The sequence below is a fragment of the Microplitis mediator genome, chromosome 9, assembly GCF_029852145.1.
Source record: "Microplitis mediator isolate UGA2020A chromosome 9, iyMicMedi2.1, whole genome shotgun sequence".
NCBI lineage: Eukaryota > Metazoa > Arthropoda > Insecta > Hymenoptera > Braconidae > Microplitis > Microplitis mediator.
Genome location: NC_079977.1, coordinates 5,900,337 through 5,911,034, shown reverse-complemented (window position 1 = coordinate 5,911,034; position 10,698 = coordinate 5,900,337). Strand labels below are relative to the sequence as shown.

At 27.1% G+C, this 10,698-nt stretch overlaps 1 protein-coding gene across 1 annotated transcript; it reads right to left on the bottom strand.

Annotated features, from left to right (window-relative positions):
- Positions 1-425: 425 nt before the first annotated feature.
- On the bottom strand, positions 426-10,608 carry LOC130674432 (TBC1 domain family member 15). The gene is made up of 8 exons (XM_057479757.1): positions 10,453-10,608; positions 8,332-8,424; positions 6,765-7,272; positions 4,842-5,116; positions 4,566-4,764; positions 2,674-2,891; positions 1,771-2,085; positions 426-1,100 (listed from the first exon to the last, which is right to left on the bottom strand). Exons 1-8 carry the CDS (start codon positions 10,477-10,479, stop codon positions 747-749), a joined length of 1,989 nt encoding a protein of 662 aa, XP_057335740.1. The 5' UTR covers positions 10,480-10,608; the 3' UTR covers positions 426-746.
- Between the last annotated feature and the right edge of the window lie 90 nt (positions 10,609-10,698).

Below are 10,698 nucleotides of genomic sequence, written 5' to 3'. Positions count from 1 at the left end.
TCAAATTTTCGCGCGAAATTTGAAATCTTTTTTAAAAACTCCGCAATTTTGTTAAATTTCTATTTTTTTCTTAGCCCGAGGGTCATGGTACGGGAAATACCTTCTAGTTTAATAAACTTTTTGGTTTTTTTTATTTCCTGCACCGCACAGGTCGCTATCACTGCAGCAGTAAGGACTTTTTTTTGAGCGGGAGATTGTGAATAACTCGGTGAATTTTGAATTTTTTGGTCCAAAAATTCTATCTCATATTAAAGAATAAAACCACAATCTTTAATGAAAATACTGTGTGATTAATCAAGATATTAAGTTACAATAAATATATTGTAATACATAAATTTATTTCATATTTATTACATAAATGTACATAAGATAATAACATTTTGATATATAAATCTATAAAATACAATAGTTCATTAATTTACTTTTCATAAAAAGTTTAAAGTTGCTTTGAAAACAAATTGATAAACTTATAACTCAACATTAAATGTTTACACATATATATATAAATAGATTTATATGTATATTTGTATATTTTAATTTAAACTCACACATTAAATAATAATTTCAAAATTTATCACTCATTTTTTAAATAATTACAACCAAAAATAAACTCATCAACAAACTCATTGATTTATATTCTTATAACACAAACGGCAATTGCATATTCTTGGTTGAGAATAAACAAATTAACGGCATCAACTAATAATTAAATTTTAAATAATAATAATAATAATAATAATAATAAATTACATATAAGACATATTCAAACCGCGTTCAAAAGCAACCTCATTGTTACCTAATTTAATATTATTGCCACTCGAGTTACTGTTTCTCCTTGAGTTGTTTGTTGTGGTTGTTATTTGTTCCTCCCCATTGTAATTATTGGCTGTCGTTTGATCATTATTTGTAGCAGTAACATCATTACTTTCATCGTCCAAATCACTTGTTGAAGGCGACGTATTATTCAATGGTTCGAGACCAATAACTGTTCGTATGTGATCAGGTAAATTTGGAGCTACCGACATTAATTGATGATAAATCCCTTCAGCTTTTGATAAAGTCCATGGTAATTCAATGTGTAGTGATAAATCATTAATATGCTGTACAAACAAATTTATTTATTTATTTATTTATTATAAAATCTTCTTCAGTCAACTGCCCGTCATAAGCCTGGTTTACGAGGAGAAAAATGTTGGTTCGAAACCTACCAATTTTTATTATGCTGTCGACCAAACTTGAAACAGGAAGGGAAGCATCCAAAAAATTATTGTGCTCATACGAAAAATAATTATGCTGTATCAGAACACTTACTACGCGCGAGAAACTTATCGATAAGCTTTCATAACAATTACTTTCATACATTATAATAATTGTGATGCAGCACAATAGTTTTTTATAAGAGCATAATAAATTTTTGGATGCTTCACTTCCTGTTTCAAGTTTAGTCGACACGTAATAAAAAATGTTAGGTTCTGAGCCAACATTTTTCTCCGGGTAGGGGACGCAGGGGAAATTTTTCTTGAAATTTCAGTCTCCACTACCGCGCGTTTAGTTTTGTTCTCGACTACTCTTTATAAGCCTGTGTTTATTTTTCATAATTTAGGAGGCTTATAACGGGATGTCTGCTACGAAATTCAAAAAAGTGGTTAAGTGGGGGAAACTCTTTGGACCAAGTACCTGCCAATTGAGGGGAAGAGGCTTATGAAGAGCAGACTTATGACGAGTAATCGACTGTAATTTATTAAATATTTTATTTGTTAAATAAATTACCTTGAGAATTTCAGTAAACCCGTAACGATTTTCCATTAGCGCACTTTTTTCAGAATCAAGTATGGCCGTGCAAATTAATAAATGAAAATTTTTACAGGGTAAATCAGTCCACAATATTTCCCATAATTTAATAATATCTATTGCATTGAACTCTCGTTTAAATAATACAAGCAGCCAACGGAAACAGAAAAACATATTTCCAGATTCATTTCTTATCAAATACTGCGCTAATTGTGGCTCTGTTATTTGTAGCAAATTATTTAATTGACATAATTGAGCCTTCATTCCTGCTTGATCCATCTCGAAATTTGAACTCTAGACAATTTATTTTTTTGGTTATTAATGATTAATTAATTGGGAGTCTTCTTAAATTAGATGAGGGCAATTATAAGTACGGCTTCATTTATTTTCGGGTATAAAATTCGAACAGTTAATTTATAAGTCTTTATTAATATGTAAATATAGGGGAGGGAGGGGGGGGGGGCAAAACGGGATACTCAAGTTAAATCTTTTTAATTTAAAAAAAAAATTAGAGTTCTGATCGATTTTAAAATCTTGACATTAAAATGAAAATAACAAGAAAAAAATGCGGAATTTTGAAAAACTTTATAAGAGATAATTTCTCAGAAATAAAATCATCTACAAAAAAGATCCTATGACATTTTGTGATAAGTCTGATAGTTTCGCTAGAAAAGTAAAAAGATCCCAAAATTTACTATAAATTTGACTTTAAACTCAAATAACTTTTGACCAGATGAATTTATCAAAAAATTATAAGAGACTTTTTTTTTAGAGCATTCAATTCCCTACGAAAACACGTCTGCAGATTTTTTCTACGACACATCGTTAGCTAACTATAAAAATTCAGAAGTGTTACTCATAATTACCCAAATAAATACTTACGACTTTATCCATAAAGCCAACGAAACTCCAAAAAGCATCGACTTCACTGTCCATCAAACATAAAATAGGACTAAGTAAGTCACTCATACCTTGTACGTAGCCCAAGTCAAAGTTGTACATAACATAAGTCATAAGTATGTCATATAATTGTGATAAATGCGGATTATTATCACCCGAATAATACGGATGAGTTCTGTCTGTTCTATTGACATCTTTTTCTATTTTAAAAATAAATAAACATGTTAGCATCAATTAGCTCACCACTTATAATTATACTTGTTTATTTACACTGTAAAAAGAGCAGTGTTAAAATACTGGTGTCAAATCGGTGTAAAAAAAAAATTCCACTCATAGAAATTAGCTATCGAACTAAATTTTTTGACGAAAATCGTGATTTTTTCATTTTTAAAGTCGAACCGCTAAATATAAGAAAACAAAAGAAACACATCTTTGAAGGAAATTTCATCCTCTTTAAAAAAGGTCCTTAGCCCTAAGTTGCTCCGACCGATAGTTTGAGAGTTACAGCAATTTTTATAATTGAAAATGGAAAATAATGATATTTAAATTCATTTGCATTTTCAATTATAAAAATTGCTGTAACTCATAAACTATCGATCGGAGCAACTTAGGTCTAAGGACCTTTTTTAAAGAGGATGAAATTTCCTTCAAATATATGTTTCTTTCATTTCCCTATATTGAGCGGTTCGTCCTAAAAAATGAAAAAATCACGATTTTCGTCCAAGACGATTGGAAAAGAGCATGGGATCCCCTACAAGATTCTACAATTCGTTTCTCAATATCATGAAAAGCACCTCAGCATTAAAAATTTGAAAAAAAAAAAATTTTTTTGTATGCATTTTAAATGGGAAAAAATTAAATTGATATAGTAAGTCAGGTAAAAACCCCTATACCCGCTCAGTACCATTAGTCGCTCACTTTAACTGTTTAAGGCGTTTTTTTACAATTTTTATAAAAAAAAATTACACCTTAAAATATTATTATTGATAAATAATTATTTGTGAATCTAAATATATTAAAATATGATGTATCAAATTATTTTATAATAGATTATAAATTTAAATTAAATTACTATTTTCAAAATCACACTCAGCCGGGCATTTTTTACTTTAACGTTCATTCATTAGATTAAATTTTGGTTACGTCAAATTTTCAAAGAATTGTTATAACTATATCTTATTAAATACATTTTTAAAATTCATGAAATTTTATATTATGAAAGAATAAAGTAATATAATTTATAAATTATTTGTCCAAATCAATAAACTTATCATAGTTTAATTGATATTGTCTTTGAGCGACTATAGGGCCATGTGTTGGTCCAGTAATGGTACATGACAACTTTTAGTGAGCGACTATGGGTACACTCAAGGACCTAATTTAAAAAATTAGTAATAATTAATTATCAACATTATTCTTCAAACTTAAATTTTATTTTAATACTTGAAACTTCAAAAAATAACTATAAAAAAAAAATATGGTTTTTCATTTTATTTATTAATTTATATTGAGTGATTTAATCTCACTCCAATGAAAAGTGAGTGGGTATAGGGGCTTTTACATTACTTAGCATTGGAATTAAAAGCTCATATTTGGTGAGAATTTTTATTTTCGATGTAGATTGAGATTTTGCTTGAGCGCTTAAAAAAAAAACTTTTGCAGAAATGAATCACCCTAATGATGCTAAACCTGAACATTTAAATTAATAATTTAAATTTATTTATATTTTTAATTAATCTGGGGTAGTACCCCAAACACTGGTAAAGAATATTTACACCGCTTTCGGTGTTGAAATTTAACACCGAAAATTTTAACACCTACACCACCTGGACTTACCCAGTTTTTTTTACAGTGTATTAACAATATTAAATTACCAATAAGACTTTTGCGATCACGATAATCTGAAAATCTTGTTTCTTGATCAGCGGACATCGACTTCCACTGCAATTTCATTCTATAATACTCGTCAGTTTTTAATTTTTTTAATTCTATTCTTTCAGATATCGTTGAATTCCACGGATAGTAATTTAATAAAAATTTCCATACTTCATAACGTAATGACGGAATTATTCCCTGATGATTTAAAAATAAATTATTCAAATTAAAATTTAAATTTTTGATTATAACTGAAAAATAAATAAAATACAAACCCCGCGAAATATAATTTCACGTATAGCGTCTGGATTTGTTATTCTTCCTTCATCATCTTTACATCTATCCCATTGATCTTGTGACAATGGAGCACCACGTGGACATGGTGGCCGTGGAGGTAGAATTATTTTGTGTCCTGGTTGACCAATAACTTCGTACTCTTCACCGGAACCACTTGAACCAAGTGCTTGTGATGTCAAGTCGACAGTTAATGATCGATTTAGTAAATCAGCAACAGCTTCTTCAACTGGTTGTTTAACTGGTTCTTTATAAACTAAATGAATAAATTAATTAATTAACTGATTTATTGTTCGATTGATTGATTGAGCAGTTAATTAATAATTGATACCCGTATGAAAAAACAATATATGGTTAAAATATATAAAATCATATATGTTTGCAACAGAAAAATATATGATACATTATATTGTATATTATAAAAAATCATATAGAGATTTTGGCCGACTTAATATAAAATTATATACAGTAGTAAATATATGTAACTTATATGTTTTTGATATCAAGCTATATATACATTTATATTTACTTTATAATGTATTGTATTGATATATTTCCTTTTATATTCAAAAAATATAAAATTTTCATATGAAATTAAATATATGGAAGCATATAATTTATAGTTATATGGCACCATATATTTTCTTTGTTATATTTATTTTATTCGGTGTACGTATATTAGGGTGAGCCAAACAAACCAACCTATCGAATTTATGTCTTAAAAAGGACATATATATTGAGAAAAAAATTCTCCCATTGGGCAAAATTTTTAGCTCAATTTTAAAAGGTGTCGGTATCCATTTGAAATTTCCCATTTAAACAACATGCAAAAAATTTTTTTTGATTAAAAATATTATAACTTTTGAACCGTGTGAGATAAAAATTCGGCTCTAGAATATTCTTGTAGGGCATTAAATTTCTTAAAAGAAAGTCCTGGGAGTCGAATTTGTAAACTTGATATTTCGTATACTAACAGGCCATCAAAGTCTAGAGTAAACAGAATCATACAAATTTGGCTTTATTATTAAAAATATCAATACTACGAGAAAATTTGTTCTACATGTAGTGCAATGAAATCACCAACAATATCTACGTTGTAACAAATAATATTTTGTTATCGATCACAATAAAAGATAAGTATTTGGAAAATCCAAATAAAGCCTTAAATTTGTATGATTCTGTTTACTCTAGACTTTGATGACCTGTTAGTATACGAAATATCAAGTTTACAAATTCGACTCCCAAGACTTTTTTTAAAGAAATTTAATGCCATACAAGAATATTCTAGAGCTGAATTTTTATCTCACACGGTTCAAAAGTTATAATATTTTTGATCAAAAAAATTTTTTTTGCATGTTATTTAAATGGGAAATGTCAAATGGCTATCGACACCTTTTAAAATTGAGCTAAAAATTTTGCCCAATAGGAGAAATTTTTTCTCGATATATAGGTCCTTTTTAAGACATAAATTCGATAGGTTGATTTTTTTGGCTCACCCTAATATATTCGCATCAAATTAACTAATTTTGAAAATTTTAATTGCAATTTAAAGAGTATATTAAAATTTAGATCTAATTTAATTGAAGTTGGTCATGTGAATAAGAAACTTTTTTTTTCCATACACAATATAAATATATGTTTTTATATATGATCAGAATATATTTTTCGAATATGATAGAAATATATATTTTTATGTATGATAAAAATATATTTTTTGTATATGATTGACATGTATATTTTATATATGCTAAACATATACGGACTCGTATATGATGAATATTATATTTTTAAGTATAAAAAAAAATATATCAGAAAATATAGTTAAATTGGCCACATATATTTTCTGATATTTATCATATATTTTGACCATATATGTTATTTTCATACGGGTAGAAAATACTTACGCCAAATATCAGCGAGTTTACTAAAAGCCTCTAGTGTAGTTTCGTAAGGACGATTGTGTAAATTTTTAACAAACTTCCATACATAGTCAGACGTATTCTCTTGAAATAAATCTAATTCAGCAAACGATTTATTCAATACTGTGCTACTGTACTCGCTATCGAGAACGAGGTATAAATTTTTATCAGATTTAGCTTTGACGAATTTAATGAATCCTTTGAGAGAGTTGACAAAACTTTCGGCGTTTGATAACTGGAAAAAAGCGACATAGGTTGTGCCGTCCTTTTGCATGAATATCAACTGCTGACCCCCGTGGTTGAGCCGCACGGACTTGAGATCGCAAAAGAGAATCCGGACGGTGCGTGCGCGGCCTAGAGAGTCGGGACCCTCGGACGATGTCCGCGTTCTGCGGGTGTGGGACTCGACGACAGACCATTCGGGATCTTGGTCTCGATTTTCTGATACTACTGATACTTCTTGAGGTTTCCATTCGATGCATTTACCGAAACTCTATCAATAAAAATTTTATTTTACATTTGAATAATTGAAAATTTTTTTTTCTTACTTTGAATTAAAATTCTGTTTAAACTCTTCGATTTACGTAAAAATTTATAAGGACCATTTTTTTAAATAATTTAATTCTCTATAAAAATGAATTTGATTATTTTTGTGATATTTTTTAAATTTTAATCAGAAATCAAATTTAGAAAATATTTAAATTAAGACTGTTTCCAGTATTGAAGTTACGCAAAAAATTATGAAGATTTTCGTAAAGAATTTCATTTTCTATAAAATTGTATCATGTAATTTTTGTCGTTAGTTCATAATTTTAATTTTAAAATAGAACATAAAAAAAAATTAATAAATAATTTACATAAACTTTCCCAAAAATTTTTTTTTACAAAAGTATCAAGTAATTGTGAGTTTACTTGTCAATACAAATGTAGAAAAAATGATTATATGACAAATTACTTTATTTCTATATATAAATTAAGATTATTTTTCACTGACTAGCTGCCCTAATTTAAAAAAAAAATCAACAACTGATTTTTCTTATCAGATTCAAGATAATTAATATTTATAAATAATATAAGGAAAATCAATAAATATACATTTGGAAAAACTCCAAGCAACAAAAAATATCTGCAGTATGAGTCACGGTATGCTGGACCCTTACGTTACGTCCAACTCGGTACATCTAAAGCAACTACTTGGGGTAGAAGTACTATTTGTGGCCACTGCTCCATTTTCGGACATTTGATACTTCATTTAAATTAATGAAAGAGTGTAAAATAAAATTCCCTTTTTAATAGCAGGTTAAAAGTATCTTTGAATCCATTTTTAAAAAAAATTTTTTGCGGCAAGAAATTTTTTTTTTCTGAGTATTTTATAAATTTAGTAGTGATATTGGGGCAGGTTGCTCGTAACTATTAAACCATAGGCCAAATATCACAAAAATTAGTCTAAAATAAACCAACACTTATTTATACGCATGGTCCTGTAATAGTTATGCATTCTGTTGGACCTTAAATGTAATAATAATAATAATAATAATAAATATTTTCTTACATATTCAATTATATTTAATGTTCCTGAACTATGTACTTCATCTTCTCGAATATTTGCACCGCTTAGGACAACTCCAGTATGAATACATAATTCCTGTGAAACAAAAAAATATATTTACTGTCAATCATTAAAACTTTTTATTGAAAAGACCTGAGGTCCAAGTTTTGTTTTTATAAAAAAACATATTAAATAAAACTAAGTCCCAATTATTGACACAGAGAAATATATTATACACTAGTTATTTATTTACGCCATTCGGCAGCTGTGCATTATTGAAACAATAGGTAAAAAATAAATGATTAACTAAAATTACTTATCAAAGAAACAGATTTCACAGGGATCATTAAAAAGTTATAAGAGAAAAATAAAAAATAAAAGTAACAATAAAAAATAACAAATATCACTTATATATAAATAATATCCCCAGATGTATAATGTACCTGAAGATCGGAACGTTTTTCGCGCAACGAAAATGAAAACTACGTAATTTGACTGCTTAAGGAGTAGTTGGGAGTAGACTGCAATTTTCAGCTGATATATTAACGCCTATGCGAAACATTTCAAAAATCTAGATCCAGTAAAATATTTAAATTTCATTTTGTTTTTTTATTTTTGTTCTGCAAAAAACGTTCTGATCTTCAGGTACATGATGTATAAATAATATTCCCATGTATAATGACTCCTAGAAATTTTAGAACGATTTGGTCTTGTCTGCAATAAACCAGGTTTAAGATCATACAGGTTGTTGAGTACAACTCAATCATCAAAAAGCTGGGTGTACTATGGACCGAGGAACAGGATAGCGAATTCAGTTAACGATTATTGTGCTTCCATAATTTTTTTTAGTGATTCTTTATCATGTTTTTCAACGAAAATAAAAAATATTGTACCACGTCACTAATATAAAATAGTATACTATATTATATTCTCGTTCTGTGCAGTTAATGATTAAACACTACTTCTGTAATAGTTAAATGGGATGTATAAAGCCGATTGACGTAAATAAATAAATAAATATCCAGCCGCTTTGCGACTAAAGAAATGACAGTTCATTACGGTACTAAATTTCTAGCGACACTTTTAAATTTATTCGCGAAAAGACCAAAAATGTCAATCTCAGATGAAAATTCGTTGACTAACTTATTATAATTTATTTATTACATTTAATTTTGATAGTAAATAAATATATAGAACAATTACTTGAATGTACTAATTATCGACATGCAATATTAATCATCATGGAATTCCCAATTGTGTTATTTTTAGACGTCACGAAATTTAATTTATTTTTTTTCTTCTATCTTTTATATTATCATAATATATATATAAATATATATGACTTATATAAAATTTTGATACAGGTTAAATAAATAATCAAATAAAATTAACTGTCAATCATTAGTTCTTTGTCAATAAATAGATTATTTGTCTTATTAATAATAAAAATTTAAAAATACGAACACAGAAATTCAAAATTTAAAAAAATTATCGATAGAATTAAATTTTTTTTTTTAATATAAATACTAAATATATCAAACTGATACTTTTACTATCAAAGTTTGAATAATAATTAAAAAGATAAATTTCTTTAACTCAAATTACACATATGTCGACATATATAATAAATTATTCCATAATATAAATATATATATATATATAAAGATTTTTTTCAACTTTTTTAAATATTTTTTTTTTTCAATCATAAAAATTATCAGTTTTGTTTACTATCAAAATTTAAATAATTTATACACATGCAGATAAAAATATTTAACTCAAATTCCACACATAATATATATGAATAAATATATATATACATATATATATATATGTATATACAATTAATTAAAGTAGAAAAAATTTGAAACGCAATAGAGTAAAATCCTACAAGAGAAAAATAAACAAATGATAAAAAAAAACCATAAAAAATAAATTAACCCACATAAAAATAAAAATAAAATCAATAAAAATAAAAGTTATGTTTTTTAATCAAAGCAAAACAAATAAAACTATATAATGGAGTGAGTAATATACAATAAAAATAATAACACTGGGAAATTTATTTAAAATAATAAATGTTACTATTTATTAATATTAATATCAATGAACAGAATGATAACAAACCTTGCCGGGTTCCGTGGGTTCGAACATCGTTTAAATAATAATAATTATATGTATTTACGACAATATCAATAAAATTGTCACTTGTACCGCACATACTCGACGTAAAGGTTTTTGGTGAATGACAACTTGACACGTACTATACATTTACGTACTTACAATTACTATATTACACTCATTGTACATTTTATTGATATATATAAATATATATACGACACAGAAACACAATTACTATACATACACACTAGG

Coding starts and splice junctions, on each gene's coding strand:
- LOC130674432 (XM_057479757.1), bottom strand. CDS start 10,479: ATGTTCGAACCCACGGAACCCGGCAAG. Junction 5,117..6,764: donor TAAACTCGCTGATATTTGGC/GTAAGTATTTTC, acceptor TTATTCATTTAG/TTTATAAAGAACCAGTTAAA. Junction 1,101..1,770: donor GGTTTACTGAAATTCTCAAG/GTAATTTATTTA, acceptor TTGTTTGTACAG/CATATTAATGATTTATCACT.